General features: G+C 37.1%; 1 protein-coding gene across 3 annotated transcripts in view; it reads left to right on the top strand.

Annotated features, from left to right (window-relative positions):
• The window catches only part of MYH9 (myosin heavy chain 9), a 72221-nt gene that overhangs the window by 47927 nt on the left and 7038 nt on the right, over positions 1–17256 (top strand). For all 3 annotated transcript variants that reach the window (XM_081958737.1, XM_081958736.1, XM_081958738.1), the window contains exons 16-35: positions 905–1098; positions 2884–3005; positions 3461–3530; positions 4663–4823; positions 5109–5217; positions 5398–5529; positions 6614–6820; positions 7092–7229; positions 8508–8631; positions 9340–9511; positions 10040–10252; positions 10486–10630; positions 11252–11458; positions 12726–12830; positions 13202–13354; positions 13854–14102; positions 14481–14693; positions 15575–15787; positions 15985–16146; positions 16947–17075. In XM_081958737.1, the coding sequence (XP_081814863.1) occupies positions 905–1098; positions 2884–3005; positions 3461–3530; positions 4663–4823; positions 5109–5217; positions 5398–5529; positions 6614–6820; positions 7092–7229; positions 8508–8631; positions 9340–9511; positions 10040–10252; positions 10486–10630; positions 11252–11458; positions 12726–12830; positions 13202–13354; positions 13854–14102; positions 14481–14693; positions 15575–15787; positions 15985–16146; positions 16947–17075 (3218 nt within the window). The remainder of the gene's footprint in view (positions 1–904; positions 1099–2883; positions 3006–3460; positions 3531–4662; positions 4824–5108; positions 5218–5397; positions 5530–6613; positions 6821–7091; positions 7230–8507; positions 8632–9339; positions 9512–10039; positions 10253–10485; positions 10631–11251; positions 11459–12725; positions 12831–13201; positions 13355–13853; positions 14103–14480; positions 14694–15574; positions 15788–15984; positions 16147–16946; positions 17076–17256) is intronic.

The raw sequence follows: 17256 nt of genomic DNA, 5'->3' as shown, positions 1-17256 counted from the left end.
AGAAGAGTTGCCTTGGCTACTATCAACCATCAGTGACTTGATTAGTTCCTTTTTTTAAAAAAAAATGGTCCAATTCCAAGAGATTCAGTCTGCTATAATGCCTATCATCCTGACTAATTCTATAAAAAATTACTTTCTTCCTACTAAAGCAGTCAGTGCATGATATATTCTTGTAATCATCTTAGCATTCTGGTACACTGACATCAAGAATATAAAATGAATGGACGGGTTTGGTTGCTTAGTACAAGGGCATTATACATAATATTGAAAAATTTTCTCTTTGTACATACATCGGCTAAAATGCATTTTCCATACCACCTGGAATGTTTGCCTATAGTTTCATAAATTCTACATATTAAACAAATTATTGTAGTGATATAAGTTTCGTACTACAGAAGAAATTTAAACACACTGTTTTTGATATTTTTTCAACCTATTTAAGTATATGGACCTATTCCCCAGTGCTAAGCTTATGTTTGACTGTTTGTCATAATTTAGAATTACTTGATACGAGTACTTCAAGTGGTTTGCATGGAGAAAAAAAATCATTTAACTTTTAAAGACAAACTTTATTCGAGTCATTGTTGGCATCTTGTTAAAGCAATCATAGTAAAAATATTTTAACTAAAGTCAACCCTATTGTCTTAAACTCTGTCTTATTCCTTTGACCTAATATTGCAGTTTAATCTGCCAGCTGGATCTGTCAGGCATGAGGTGGATCCAACCTGCACTTGTTGGTGACTGTTTGCTTTCTGTTTTTGTTGTTATTCCAATATAAATTATGAATCCAAGTCCTATATCTATAAAGAGGTGAAGCAAGTTCTATTTGCCTCCTTGTTAAGTTATGCTTTCAATCATGAATGCATAGGGAGAACAATCTAATAGCCCTGTGTATTTCCTACAGTTGACCGCATAGTTGGACTGGATCAGGTTGCTGGCATCTCAGATTCAGCATTACCAGGAGCCTTTAAAACCAGGAAAGGCATGTTCCGAACAGTAGGACAATTGTATAAAGAACAACTAGCCAAACTGATGGCTACTCTAAGGAATACCAACCCCAACTTTGTCCGTTGTATCATCCCTAATCATGAGAAGAAGGTAAAATTCAACATTTTGGATACTAGAAATAACATCATATATGGACCATATATGAGCCTTAGATTTAATGAGGACTATAAATATTGGTATTCTTTTTGACATATTTATAATTTTGAACTGTTTTGAACATAGTTGCCATTCCTAATTTTTTTAAAAGGAACACTAAATGTCAAAAGTTATTTCTATGTGAAACGGAATATACATATCAGACAAGATCTCTCTTTACTTGAATATAATCTGCAAAGTTTTGAATGACAATAGATAATGGAATATACATGTTCACATAAGCTGAGAAATAGAATTATAAATCAATAGAGCAAGAAAAAACATGTTAGCAAGAGAAAGAAGTAACATTTTCCATACCTTTTAGTTGCTGAAATTAAGGTGACCAACTTTTTTACAATGAAAAGGAGGACAAAACACGTTCTATTGTCCAAAATGCTAAGTTGACCAACTTTTTTACAATGAAAAGGAGGACAAATAAATTGGAAAAAATATATCGTAAATAAAAGAAATATTTTATTCATTGCAACAATAATACACTAAAATATGATATATGCATAATAAAAACATTTGCAACATTTTATATTGTAATTATGCTTACATGCCTGTTAATTATTATTTAAATGAGTACTTTTCCATTGAATTAATATTTTTTGTCAATGTATTATCTTCTAACAATATATTGGAAATATCTGAACAAGAAATATCCTTCATATTGAATTTTACAGCAAGTGCTGCAGCTAGAGTATCAACATTCAATCTCGATTTCTCACTTGTCGAAAAATCATTGCCAATTGAAAAAAACTCTTTCAACTGCTGCATTAGTTCCAGGGCAGCACAACGTAAATTGAACAAGTATAAATAAATGTTCACATGGAATATGTTCATTTTTGAAATGGCTGAAAATATCCACCCATCTTTTATCAATTTCAACATGTTGATTTTCCCATTGTATTAATTTTTCAGAATTTAAATATACATTCAGTCTTCTAATTTCTTCAAAGAGACAATTGTCATCTATTTTAATGTCTAGCATTTCTTTAGATAAAAATTCAACACAAGATTCAATATCTGTTCAATATACTTGCGATGAAGTAAAAAAAAACACCATTAAAAACTGTTTAATAAAATACGTCACATAACGCGCAACAGATTAGCCTTCAAATATCAAAAAGGAGGACATGTAGGAGGACACTTTTCGAGGGAGGACGGAACTTACAAAAGAAGGACTGTCCTCCCTAAAGGAGGACGGTTGGTCACCTTACTGAAATACATGTGCTTTTATTTTAAAAAATGTCCAAAAGAGACATGTTTTCTTCATCCAGCAGAAGGCAGTTGATATTGGAACCCAGAGAGATAATTTGTTAACTAAAAAAATCACAACTGAAGAAACTCAGCTTTTTACTCATGCCTGCTGAACCCCAGATGGGGGCAGATGCAGAGATGGGGGGTTCAGGAATGGGTGGGGAGGAATGCTTGACTGTGTCAGTAAGTGATGAAACAGTTAATAGAAAAAAATAGATAATTGAGAAAAACACATTAATTTGGGCCCGAGAGTAAATTTACTGAAACCACCTTGAAGTCATATGTTCTATCCCATCCCTCAAGGAGGCCCATTTTAATGCATATTACAGTAATCTGCTTTTGAGGTTTTAGAATGATTTTAGCCAGAGATGTTCTCTAAAGGGAAGTGTAAAACGGAACACGCAGTATAGTTGCTTGGCTGCAGGGTCTTGGTAATCATGAGATATACAGAGATCCTATTAATACTTTCCTTCACAGGCTGGAAAACTAGATCCACACTTAGTTTTGGATCAGCTTCGTTGCAATGGAGTCCTGGAAGGGATCCGTATCTGCCGGCAAGGTTTCCCTAACAGAGTTGTCTTCCAGGAGTTCAGACAAAGGTAAAACTGAGTTATAGTTTCAGATTGTATGGTGGATTATTAACTCAAGATTGTTGGCTTCTGTGTTCATTTTTTAGTATGCCTTGGCTACTGCATTAAATAATGGTTTCTTGTTCATTCTATGGTAACATAGAATCTCTGTTCTACCATTTAATAGGGTCAGAGATATGTGAATACTGAGTGCCATTCGGTGGGGAAGGGATAAGCAGGATCATACCTGCAGGCACATCCCATTAACATTTCTTTTTGTGCTAATAAGTATGACTCTCAAAAGCTGTAATGTCAGTTGTGACATGTTTTTGATAAAGCAACTAACAAGGTTGCTTCATTTTTTTTGTAATTAAAAATGGAATCTTCTTCCAGAATTCCATTGGGGAAAAAAGTCTTGTTATTCCTAGTTTATGTTTCATGCACTTGAATACAATTTAATGACAGAACTGTATTATTTCTCTTAGATATGAGATCTTGACTCCAAGTGCCATTCCTAAAGGTTTCATGGATGGAAAACAAGCTTGCGTGCTCATGGTGAGTCTCCTGTTTGAAATGAAGTTGTAAGAAGCTAAACTTACTCCTCCATTATCTGCCGTACTCTGAAATTTGAATGTTTAAAATTTCTGAACCAGTCCTCCCAACTAATGTGTTCCAGAAAAAATAAAATTTCTTAAGTACATAACCATTTAAAGTAATCTGGAGGGCCCCAGCTTGTGGAAAATGCATGTAATATTTTATATATTGAATTAATCCCACTCATTTATTCATTCATTCAAAGTAGCCATCCACCTCAAACCAGTGACGCTAGGTACAAACAATCATTAAAACAGAACAGTTAAAACACAATACGAACAAGGAATTAAATAGTCAGGAAATATTATAATCAGTGTCAATGTAACCAGGAAATGGGGCCCTTCACACACTAAGGAGCCAAGGCCATTAATAGCCAGATTTTCAAGATCTTTTGAATGGCCAGCAGGGTTAGAGCCATTCTAATCTCTAAGAAGGAGACTATTCCAGAGGCTATGGCATCACTTAGTCCCCACCAGCTGACATTCCTTGACTGATGGGATGCCCATTGCGCCAGACCATAGTAGAGGGCTAGAATCAGAATACAGTCCCTTATGTAGTCTGGTCTCAAGCCATGAAGGGCTTTAAAAGTGACCACTAGCACCCAGAAAAACACTGGCAACAATAATTCAGCTCCTGAAGCACTGATGTTATATGTGCTGAATAGCCCACACTATTTACAGCTTGCCGCTGAAGCTTCCAAATGCTTCTTAAGGGAAGCCCCATTAGAACGCCTCGAGATTATCCAAACGAGAGGGCATGAGTGACAGTGAGCAGTCTTTTATTATTGCTCATGGATCATTTCTAAAATTTAAGTGTTTCTTTAAAAAAAACTTTTAAGATGTATGTTCTGCTTGTTGATAGTTTTAGAACAGAAGATTATATGTCCTGAAACTTCTTTTTTAAGATGTTTGCCTCAGTTAGCAAAGTTCTATACTAATTAACTGAAGTTTGCTGAGTATTTGACTGCATATTTGAATATTTGAGAAGCTTGTGCAAAGTCCCCTTAGCTTATTTAACAACCGAGTGTGATAAGAAATGATACATGAATACATTTTCAATATTGCCAACTTAACATTCTTCTTTTTCATTTTAGATCAAAGCCTTAGAACTAGACCCAAATCTTTATCGAATTGGACAGAGCAAAGTATTTTTCCGAGCAGGTGTTCTTGCTCACCTTGAAGAAGAAAGAGATTTGAAGATCACCGATGTCATCATTGGGTTCCAGGCATGCTGTAGAGGCTTCTTAGCTAGAAAGTACGTATACGTTAATGCGCAATCCCTTCTCATGTATGTCATTAAGTGGCAACCAATTACTGGTAATTCTGAATTTAGTCAACTTTGAAAATTGGCAATCAGGATCTTTTAACATAGGTAAATGGAATCAGTGTGTATGTGTGTGTAAAATTTTATCATGGCAGAGAAGAAAGGATTGAGAGTTAAACACAACGATGGGGAAGGAAAAGTGCAATTGTGTGACAGCTCTACTAATGAGTAAGCATGAAAGAATCTGAGGTCACTTCTTTTTTCCCCCCATTTCAGGGCTTTTGCCAAACGCCAGCAACAATTAACAGCAATGAAGGTGCTGCAGAGGAACTGTGCTGCCTATCTAAAGCTTCGCAACTGGCAGTGGTGGCGACTGTTTACAAAGGTATGACTTGGAAGAAACCTCAGGAATAGGAAGGTCAGCCACAGCACTAGATAGGCATCCATTCTTCACTAGTTGCTCTGTCCAGTGTTTAAGCTTTGGCCTACTGAGTAGGCCAAATACTCCTCCAGTGATAAATCTGTAACTGTGAAATAACTTACTCCTGAAATGGTCTCTCGGCAGGTAAAGCCCCTGTTGCAAGTGAGTAGGCAAGAAGAAGAAATGCTGGCCAAGGAAGAAGAACTGGTGAAGGTGAAGGAAAAGCAGGTGGCTGCTGAAGGCAGGTTGACTGAAATGGAAACTCTCCATACACAGGTGAATAAGTGGCTTCTGATGTGACACTTTATGACTTATTCATATTCTTTAAAGTATCGTAACTGACTTTGGTGTAGCATTTTATAAACTTTAATGGTTGAATAATTACAAAATGGATGGCTGCTGCTGTGTTTTTTTAGGTTTGGTAATGAGCACAGAATACTTTTCATCATAGCATTATGTGAAATACATATTTCTCTGTATTTTTTAATTTACATTTAAATGATACATGAAGTAGGGAGGTAAATTTCTTCATTGGATGGACTATTGTTTGGAATGGAGTAGAATTTAATGTGGGATTTAATATGGGACAATTGTCCCACATTAAAAAAACAGCACACCCCTTGCCCTCCCTTCCCTGATATATAGGTTATAGTATATAAAGTTGTATGCATACGCTTCTCTAATACAGACTTCTATCCAGGTGTTTTTTGGAGCGGTCTATACCTGATTCATGCAGGGCAGAGAGTTTATTAATTTGCCATTGCATAAATCACTTCTCCTGTGGAGTGCTTTTAAATGTCAGCTGGTGTTCAACTTACTCTATTCTATACCTCTCCTAGCAGGGAGAAATGTGTAACTGACAGACTAAGAAGTTAGCATTAAGAAACAGCACATATAGGAATTCAAATGCAGATAGTATTGTGCAGCTACAGAGCATTTAAAGTTTGGTTTCAAGGATCATATTAAAATTAAAATGAACAAAATTGTTTCTTGGAAGCAATGGAAGCTCAGAATAGCTGCTGATATGGATCAACGTAAGCTGCACATGAATAACATATAAAACATAAAATTAATTATGAAAGAAAATTGAGGAGGTAAACCACTGAAGTAAATCATAAAATAAGATGCTGCTTTTTCTGCTATGTTATTTTAAAACTTTTTGCTTCCGATTTTTAAAATCCATTAACATAGGAATGGAAATACTTGAATTTACACTACTGCGCTAATGGCATGGACAATAAGCAGACTGAATCACCCCTCCATGGTGGGTGTGAATGGTGTGAATAAAACCTGCCATTGGTCTTCTTGCAGAAACTTTTGCAAAATTATAAATTATTTGGCTTGTGGTTTTCTTGTTTAGCTCATGTCAGAGAAAATGCAGTTACAAGAGCAGTTGCAAGCAGAGATAGAGCTCTGTGCTGAGGCAGAGGAGATCAGAGCCCGCCTGACAGCTAAGAAACAAGAGCTGGAGGAGATATGCCATGACTTGGAATCTAGAGTGGAGGAAGAGGAGGAGCGGTGTCAGCATCTACAAACAGAGAAAAAGAAGATGCAGCAAAACATTCAGGTAATGTACAGAATAGGGGTGTTGACATACTGCAATACCTAATGGTTGATGTAGTCATGGAGGTAAAAGAAGACAGTATAACAAAAGATAAGCTTTTGGGTGATGGAGAAAAGTGGGTTCTGTAAAGTCATGCCTCCATTATAGGTTTTGTTATTTCCATTCAGACATTCTAGTTGTTGAAAAAAAAGATGGGTTTATAATTCTTAGAAAGGGATGGCAGAATCTAAAACTGGCCTGGATACTTTATGCCATGTTTTCCTTGTTTGTGCAGGAGCTGGAAGAGCAGCTGGAAGAAGAAGAAAGTGCCAGGCAAAAACTACAGCTGGAAAAAGTTACCACTGAAGCAAAACTAAAGAAACTGGAGGAAGACTTGATAGTCTTTGAAGATCAGAACTGCAAATTGGCCAAGGTAAACAAAATGTTGCTATATGGTGAAGTGGCAAAAGAGATGAAACAGACCATATCATTTTCATCATGAATGTGAGAATTCATATTACTTCTAGTTTCCTTTGCCAATCTCTGATAGTATATAAATAACTGGAGATTGTTAATATGGATAACATCGTTCTGTACGTACCAAATGAATATTCCTAATCCACTTGGTATTTGGGAAAGGTTTTAAATGCTTGTAATTTCTGCAATTAACACTTTGAATAGATATTCTGATATCTGATTCCCTACATCCTCTCCATGCAATTATTGTTCTATCTAATCAAACTAGTTGCATGGTCACATTCAATTAGGAGTACACTTAATATAGAATGAAAAGGAAGATTTTTTTTCCAATATTCATTTTTGTGGAATACTTCATTAAAGGATTAGACAGTATAAAATTATGATTTTAATCCAACTGTTTAGTTGGGAGGTAGGATCTGTGTCAACACAAACTCTCCATAGGCCTGAAGTTGGAAAAAGCTATTTCAGTAATTGGTTGATTGAATATTTATCATTGATTGCTGTTACTTCCCTTAGTTCTTTAGAAGTATCAATATTGATACCAGAGCCAGTAACGTCATTAAGAAAGAAACTGTACAGGGAATAACTACAGCACAGCTACAGCTGATCACTTGTATCACTAAACCACTTGCCTCACTGGTGAGAAGAGTATGTGGACATCAAGATGATGATCAATGATTAACAAATGTTGATCTTCCTTTCAGGGAAAAGTAAATTCATGATACATTTCATATTTGTTTTTCAGCACTTTTCAAGCTGCATTTTTGTGAGCTCCAGTCTGCTCTCTCTAGATTACAATTGAAATTTGGCCATGTGATTTTTTCCCCCATATTATTTTTTTTGCTAAAAGAGAAAGGGTAAAATAAATTCCTTGGGTGTTTATTTTGCCTTGTAACCCCTATCAACACTTAACCTTCCCCAATATTCTGAAATTTTTGATCCCGTTGATTTTAGTGGTATCATGTCACCAGCTATGTTCTGGAAAAAGTGTTAAAAATAAAATACATGCCCTTGAACCCCTAAAGTAGAGCATACTTGATCTAGAAAATTATGGTGACTATATAATAATTCTGATTTTCAGTTATTGGGGCATTTCAGTATATTGCTAGGAAATAGCTCAGGCGCGATTAATTTCATTTAAAAGTTTCATTTGGGAAATAACTTAACACCATGATATCCTGAAGGATTTATGATGGCAAATGTTTTTATCATGTACATATTTTTTTTTAAGGAAAAGAAATTATTGGAAGAAAGGATTTCAGAGTTCACTACTAACCTGACAGAGGAAGAAGAAAAATCAAAGAGTTTAGCTAAACTCAAGAACAAACACGAGGCTATGATAACAGAACTGGAAGGTAGGAGAAAGTCCCTCTAAGTGGTGGATTTATTCAGCTTCTCCCCATCAGAATTTCTTACTTGCCATAGAAAAGCAGTTATATCTTTATTGGAGACAGAATCTCAAAGAGTTAATGTCACAGTCACAGAGTATTTGTATGTGACATATTGATCAGTCAGATAGAACCATTCAGTGGCTGATTGGTTGAAGGTTACACACTCAGGCAAGCTGTGCTCTGAATAAAAACAACGTCTAAAATAGACATGTAAAGAAGAAGGGCTAGTTTAATTTCTCCTCCTGGGGGAATAGCTTTCTTCTTGTGTATACAGTGGTGACTGAATCTTGAGGTTTCTGTTGCAACTAGTAACTCTAAAATATAGATGTCTGTAGTTATTAATTATACCGGCTTAAGGGTTAAGCATTTTTAAAATTGAGGATCATTCCAACATTCAGAATGTTAGTGATGGTTTTCTACCATTGACATAAAGATGATGATATCTGCTTTAGCCTCAATGTTTTATGGAAAGGAATGAATGAACCCAAAGCGGTCCAAGGGTAATATTTCTCACTCTTGGATTTAATTTTAACGTGGAAGCCTGAACGGGGAACTCTGCTCTAGGCCATCATCTATGCCACATACAAGTGTAAGTTATTACACTTTGGCTCTTTGTGTATTTGAAGAGCATTCTGAAATCCAAGATGCATCCAATTCTATTATTTCCTTCAGAACGATTACGCCGGGAAGAAAAGCATCGTCAAGAATTGGAAAAGACTCGCAGAAAACTAGAGGGAGACTCCACAGACCTGCACGATCAAATCGCTGAACTGCAAGCTCAAATAGCAGAACTCAAAATGCAGCTGGCAAAAAAAGAAGAGGAGCTTCAAGCAGCTTTGGCTAGGTGAGCCTAGTTGTATTTCTAATTGGAGGTGGGATGGGGATAGCAGACCTCTGATTTTAAAAAACAAATAGAGTCATGACATCTCATTGACCTATCAGTTGGCATCAGTTTAAAGCAGGGGTCTCCAACCTTGGCCACTTTAAGACTTGTGGACTTCAACTCCCAGACTTTCGGAATTCTGGGAGTTGATGTCCACAAATCTTAATGTGGCTAAGGTTGGAGACCCCTGACCACTCTAGTAGTTAGCCTTCTCAAACTAACCGTTATTGATACTTTCTTTGGTATGGAAAATGGAACTAAGCACTTCAAATAGAATCCAATTATATATGTAACAAGTTCACACGTTAATAACTTGTTAGAACAGCCCTTAGTTTCCTTTACCATACAATTCTATACAAGTTTATTCAGAAGTAAATTCTAGTGAGGGCAGAAGGATTTTCTTCCAGGTAAATGTATGTAAGGAGATAACCTCTCTGTATAAAAACATAAAATAATGTAGCATGTTGTTTGTGCCTTTGAACTGTGCAGGGTGGAAGAGGAGGCTGCTCAGAAGAACATGGCTCTGAAGAAGATCCGTGAACTTGAGTCCCAAATAACAGAATTGCAGGAGGATTTGGAATCTGAACGAGCTTTTCGAAACAAAGCAGAAAAGCAGAAGAGGGATCTGGGTGAAGAGCTTGAGGCTCTTAAGACTGAGCTAGAGGATACCCTAGACTCAACTGCAGCACAGCAGGAACTCAGGTGATTGTAAAATTCTGTCATCTTGTGCAATTCCCTTAGATATCCTCCCTTTCCCTCCCTCCCCCCCCCCTCTCTCATCCATCCATCCATCCATCCATCCAATTTATATATCAATAAGCGACAATGGGCAGCTCTTTATATGCTGAGTTTCAATCTCTATATTAACTTTGAGATACTATATTAACTTTGGGATTAATGGTTGTCTAACAAAGGTGTTTGTGACTTCCTGATAGGTCAAAACGTGAGCAAGAAGTGAATATTCTAAAGAAAACCTTGGATGAAGAGGCAAAAACTCACGAAGCTCAGATACAGGAGATGAGGCAGAAGCATGGCCAGGCGGTGGAAGAGCTGGCTGAACAGCTGGAACAAACTAAACGAGTATGTAATGGTTTTTTTAAAAACAAACAAACAAACAATATTTTCATTAGTTAAATATCCTGATAAGGGCCAAGATTGTGTTTTAGTTCCTGTATCTGAGCACAGCACAGATGCAGTTTGCAGTTTTTAGAATAGATTGTCCATTGCATGAATTATATTAAGAAATGATGCAGTAGAGATTAAAGATGAAGCTGTCGCATAATGTTTTTGAAAATGGGTCACTCATTTCAATATCTGAAAAGCAATAGAGAGAGATGCTTGATTTAAGGATGGATGGTAATTAGACAAGCTAATAGTTAATTCAGATTGTCTTTTACCTATGAGGGAATGCATATTTTGGGTATTATATAAATATTTTTTTCTTATCATAACTGGTAAATGTGCAGAATCTTTTCAGTTTGCTTTATTGGCAAAAACATTATGAGCATGCAGGAAGCTTCAGTTCACAGTAACACAAATCTTGTTAAGACAGAATTGAAAGCCTACAGGTTCACTCTTCCAGTAGTGTCGAAATCCATATCAGCATTCTGACTCCTGCATCAACATTTTATTTTAAATTAGTGAAATTAAGACTTCTAGAGCAGTCATGCCTCACTATACAATTGTTCTTGTCTTTTAAAGGTGAAAGTGAATCTTGAAAAGGCAAAACAGTCCCTGGAAAGTGAATGTGCTGAACTCTCCAATGAGGTGAAAGTACTTCTGCAGAGCAAAGGAGACTCTGAGCACAAAAGAAAGAGGGTTGACACTCAACTCCAAGAGCTGCAAGTGAAATTCACGGAAGGGGAGAGAATCCGGACTGAACTCACTGAGAGAGTTAACAAGTTGCAGGTAAGGATTCAATACAAGTTCTCTTTGGGTTCTTGATATCTAGCTACCTTGCAAATACAGGGGGAAAAACCTGTGTTGAAACCCCTATAATTATGCTTAACACCTAGTTCCAGATTATATCAAATATACTAAATAGCTTTGCAAGAGTTTATGTAATAATAATAATTTTATTTGATTAGCCGCAACCCTCTCCCGAAGGACTCGGGGCGGCGTACAATCAAAACGGATAAAAAACACATAAGACAAACATATGTACAAAAAGAACAGAGACATATACATATGTGCATGGAGGAGAGTTGACTTATAAGTGAAAGACAATTAAAAAGACAATTAAAAACACAATTTAAAATCCCCTTAAATAAAATTACTAAATTAAAAAGCCCATCAGGAGCGTTACGAAGTTATGGTTGAGCCAGGCCAGCTATTTGGAAAAGGTGGGTCTTGAGCTTGACACGGAAGGAGCGGAGGTCAGTAGTGGTCCTAATATCCGGGGGGTTAAAGTTACCATCTTTAAAGCCCTACATGGCACAGAATCAGGTTACCTGTGGGACTGTCTCTCTTTGAGAGTATCTGTCTTTCCTATTAGGTTTGTTAGGATATGTTCCAGGCTTTTCCCTTAAATGCTGTTACCTGATTGTACTTTGGAGGCACACCTGTTCAGCCATCCCTCCTGCCAGGGGTTAAATTCAACAGGTTCTGGAGAACCAGTAGCGGAAATTTTGAGTAGTTTGGAGAACCGGCAAATATCACCTCTGGCTGGCCCCAGAGTGGGGTGGGAATGGAGATTTTGCAGTATCCTTTCCCTGCCACTCCCACCAAGCCATGTCCACAAAAGCGGTAGTAAAAAATTGTTGAATGTCACCACTGCCTCCAGCCCTTTGGAATAGCTTTCCACCTGACATCTGAGGGATCCCTATTCTTTTAGTCTTCAAGAGGGCTGTGAAGACCTACCCCTTCTCTCAGGTATTGGGCTAGGATGGGTGTAGAGTTGTGAGAATGATTGGTCTGGCACTTGAGGGAAAGAGCACTTTTGTTTTTAACTATGTTTTTTACGAATTCTTGTGAGCTGTCTAGAATCATCATAGGAGAAATAGTGGCCACATAAGTCCTGTAAATAAATAAAATACTGTGTTTGCAATTTAGATGGATAATAAGCATCTAATATAAATACGCTGCTTGCTATTTGTATCTTGTCTGCCATATTAAGATGATACCCAGTAATAAATAACAAGCCTTTCGATAATGGATGGTTTCAATGTTTTTTTAGGTTGAGTTAGACAACGTCACTGGACTTTTGAATCAGTCTGATAGCAAATCTATTAAATTAGCAAAAGATTTTTCTACGTTGGAATCACAACTGCAGGATACACAGGTGAGCTGCCTAATATATTTTTTTAATGATTGACCACAGTGACATTTTAAAATATCATTACGTTTTCTATTTACCAGTGACAGATCTTTTAGCTTGACTGAGAAATGCAGATTGGATTTCGTAGCTAACTTCAAGTGTTATCAATAGTCACCCCTTTTTCTGCAATAGGATCATATGATTCATACTGAACTTTGGAAGTCTTTAAAACAGCAAAACTGCACCTTTTCTAAATCAAATTCTGTTCTGTACTTTGGAAGAAAATGCAGCATTCTTGATCCTTAGTTCTTATTCCAAGCTGGGACCCAGGAAAGAAACAGAGGCCCTTTCTAGTTAAGCTGTAAATTAACTCTTCAGTTTATCCATTATTATAGGAACTGCTTCAGGAAGAAACCCGTCAAAAACTGAGCCTTAGCACCAAGCTGAAACAGATGGAAGATGAGAAGAATAGCTTCAAAGACCAACTAGAGGAAGAAGAAGAAGCAAAGAGGAACCTGGGAAAACAGATTTCTGCCCTTCAATTTCAGGTACTATAGAACAAATTTATAGACTGGAACTGTTAATATTAAATTAGCCTGAAGATGGACAGATCCAAACAGGAACTGTGTTAATATTTTGTAAAACACTCTGGGAATGAGCTTTTAGGATAAAGAATAAAAATATATTGCTATTAATCTGATATGGAAGTAGAATCTTTCCATTTCTTTTTAATACTGCTAGGATTGGAGTGTGAGGAAGAATGTATGACCCTGAGGATTGCTGGATTGTGCAGATTATATCCAAATCAAGCTTTCAGAGATACTTTGTTCTGTTGTGTGAAATGTTGGATTAATATATTGGGTGGGAATATACTGCTGCATGAGAATGCCATCATGCCGCTTCACTGTTTTAAAAAATTGCCCACCTGTTCAATTTTCTTACAATTTTTAAGAGGTCTACTTTACATTCCTTTTTCTTTTGCAAAATTGTATTAAAATCCCATCTCTTATTTTCTAGTTAGTTAAACAATAGTCTTTCCTTACCTAGGTTGTAGAAATGAAGAAGAAGATGGATGAAAGCATAGTTTGTCTGGAATCAGTAGAAGAAATCAAGAAGAAGCTTCAGAAAGATTTGGAGGCTATGAGCCAACGTTATGAAGAAAAAGCAGCTGCTTATGACAAGCTGGAAAAGACTAAGACCAGGCTCCAGCAAGAGCTGGATGATATTGCTGTGGATTTGGATCATCAGCGGCAAATAGTTTCTAACCTGGAGAAAAAACAAAAGAAATTTGATCAGGTACATATCATTGTATTTTGGGTAAACACCTTTGCCCTGATACTTGTTCAGTGAAAGAGTGGATTTACTGCATTTGTCTCTTGCAAACAAAAGTTACCACCATTTTGACACATTTTCTTGATTTGGTTTTGGTTTGAAAAAAGAACAGTGAGCTAGACTTGTACTTTTTCTAGCTCAGTTGTAAAAGAGTGCCAACTGCTGTATTTTGGGGCAAAAGCTGATCAGTTAACTTTTCATCCTAACCCATATCAGGAATTGATGACTAACCTGTATGAGATGCTCCTATTGTTTCATTGGTGATAACTGAAGGGGCAAGCATTCCAGATAGCCGTGCATTTATTTGGAAATCTTATTGTCCCATCGTTGTTTCTTTTCCAGCTGTTAGCAGAGGAGAAAACAATATCTGCCAAATATGCCGAAGAACGGGACCGTGCTGAAGCAGAAGCACGAGAAAAGGAAACGAAAGCCCTTTCCTTGGCTAGAGCCTTGGAGGAAGCCATTGAGCAGAAAGCAGAGCTAGAGCGAGTGAATAAGCAGTTTCGGACAGAAATGGAGGATTTGATGAGTTCAAAAGATGATGTTGGCAAAAGTGTAAGTTGATAGTATTTCAGTGAAAGTGATTACCATTAATAGAGGCTTGTGATAAGCCTTAGCGGTTAAATTGGATTACTTTGCACTTTCAGTAAGGTTATAAAAAAAGATGCCAAACCAGAAAGGTTGGGGAATACCGTTTTAAAGTTCTATATAGGTTTCCCTGCTTCCTGCCTACCTATGTATAGGTGCTAATATTTATTTAGTGCTTTAATTTCCATATGTATTAATTGTCTGAGATGAGAACCTAGATGCAGGAACTCCTGATCAAGTTAATTTCTGTTTTTTATTGAAGTAAATTGTCCAGAGAAGACTAGGAGTATTAAGAGAGGCAGAGAATTGTTAATAAATAACTTACTACCTTTAAAGCCTTATGTAGCACAGGACCAGGTTATCTGTCAGACTGCCTCTCCCTAAGGATCTTAGATGTTGCCATCTTATGGGACCTAGGAAGAATCCTTTTACTGCGGCAGCCCCTGTTCTCTGCACCATTCTTCCCCACTATCGGAAGGCTTCTATCCTTTTAACCTTCTGAGAAGCATTTAAGACCTGGTTTCCCCACCCCCCCACCCCCCATGACTGGGAGAGGGCGAGATTGACCTGGTTTTGGGCTGCATGTGAGAGTTCAGCTATGGTGCCAAGTTTTGCTATGTTTTATTGCTCATGGTTTTAATATTTTTCATTGCAAATTATAACAAATTATTATGTTTTATTTTATTTATTTTTTATTGTCAGCTGCCCAGAGTTTGGTATAAGATGGACGGCTGTATAAATGTTTTTAACTAAATAAATTATTTATACCTTAGTTTTTAAAATACTGGACCATAAAAACAATGGCTGTGCCAATATAGGGAAGCTAATTTTGTATCTGTATGCTATAGGTTCACGAATTGGAAAAGTCAAAAAGAGCTCTGGAACAACAAGTAGAAGAGATGAAGACTCAGTTGGAAGAGCTAGAGGATGAACTGCAGGCCACAGAAGATGCCAAATTGCGCTTAGAAGTAAACCAACAAGCCATGAAGGCACAGTTTGAGCGAGATCTCCAGGGCCGAGATGAACAAAATGAAGAAAAGAGAAAGCAGCTGACGAGACAGGTAGAATTTCAGAGATCTTGGAAATTCCTGAACTGTTGTTCGCAACCTTTACTGGACAACTTTAGCCAGGCAATAAGATTAATTACCAACTCTCTGATGATTTAGTAAGCACTTTTTTGTGTGTGGTCCCCTTGCTTTAGGATGTGGGATCTGGATTGTGTTAATGAGTAAATTGTCTATGCTTTGATTCCTTACAGGTGCGAGAAATGGAAGTAGAGCTGGAAGATGAAAGAAAACAGCGCTCTATGGCTGTAGCTGCCAGAAAGAAGCTGGAAATGGACCTCAAGGATTTGGAGGCCCATATAGACTCTGCTAACAAGAGTCGTGAGGAAACTATTAAACAGCTCCGGAAGTTACAGGTGAGGTTTGCCGCTTGTGTAATACTGGTTTTTGGTTGCTATGTCACAAGCAGATGAACTGAAGTAAGCAATCCAAACAATCATCAAGGCTTAGCAGTTATTATTTTGATTTAGGAAAGAAGTCTAGTTGTATGAATCTTCAGATGGTTTTTATGAAAACTCTGTTTCTTTTTAGACCGGGACATTACCTTCATTAGCCAACCACCAGTTCCGCCCTGGTCTTTTTCATTTTGGTTGGCCCAGTGGCCTCTAGTTCTAGGTGTTATCTAACGGGAAATGGACTAATGACATTCCTGAGCCACAGTAGTATCCATGTCAGTGGGGGACTGTGATTGTTGAGGAGGCATCTGGTAAGGTGAACAACATGAGGGTGTAGAGGTGAGCAGTCTGCCTCCTGCTGGAGTTTGAGGCCTCCACCCATTCAGTCCTTAATTGGGCTTTTGTCTTTCCTTCAAAAAATAGAAGAGTTTAACCAGTCCTTGAGAACTAGGTCGAACTGACCTGATAACATTCCTTTTAACTGTTTCAAAGAGAGAATGCTTTATGTATAGAAGTTCTCACTTTGAATCTTTGGGTGCACTAGTTAAAAATTGTTGGGTTGCGGAGTTGCAAAGTATTAGATGCCTGAAGTCTTGGAGACTGGTTGACAATAAATTGGACTTGTCTTGGGCAAAGTACACAGTGAATCTGATTTGTTATAAATTAGATTCACGGTGGACTTTGTTATAAATTTATATAAGCTTACATAAAATTTGTTATATAAGTTTCATATACTCATTAATTTACCTATAACTTTTTAGGCCCAGATGAAGGATTGCATGCGGGAACTGGATGACACACGTGGCTCAAGAGAAGAAATTTTGGCACAGGCTAAAGAGAATGAAAAGAAGTTGAAGAATATGGAAGCAGAAATGATTCAAATGCAGGAGGTAATTAATTTTTTGGAAGGGGGGGGAACCCTAATAGAATATACATGCCTGGGAAAAAAATAAAACGGAACAGTTAAAAATAATTTATTAGCACCATGGATGTAACTCTCCATATATTTCTGTCCCTACTTTTGCTACCACCACTTACATAAAATTATTTTGTTGCGTTGCTTTTTGTTCT

This window comes from Natrix helvetica, assembly GCF_964273705.1.
Source record: "Natrix helvetica genome assembly, chromosome: 6".
Lineage (NCBI taxonomy): Eukaryota > Metazoa > Chordata > Lepidosauria > Squamata > Natricidae > Natrix > Natrix helvetica.
The sequence above is the reverse complement of the archived record's forward strand: the minus strand, read 5'-3'. Positions and strand labels throughout refer to the sequence as shown.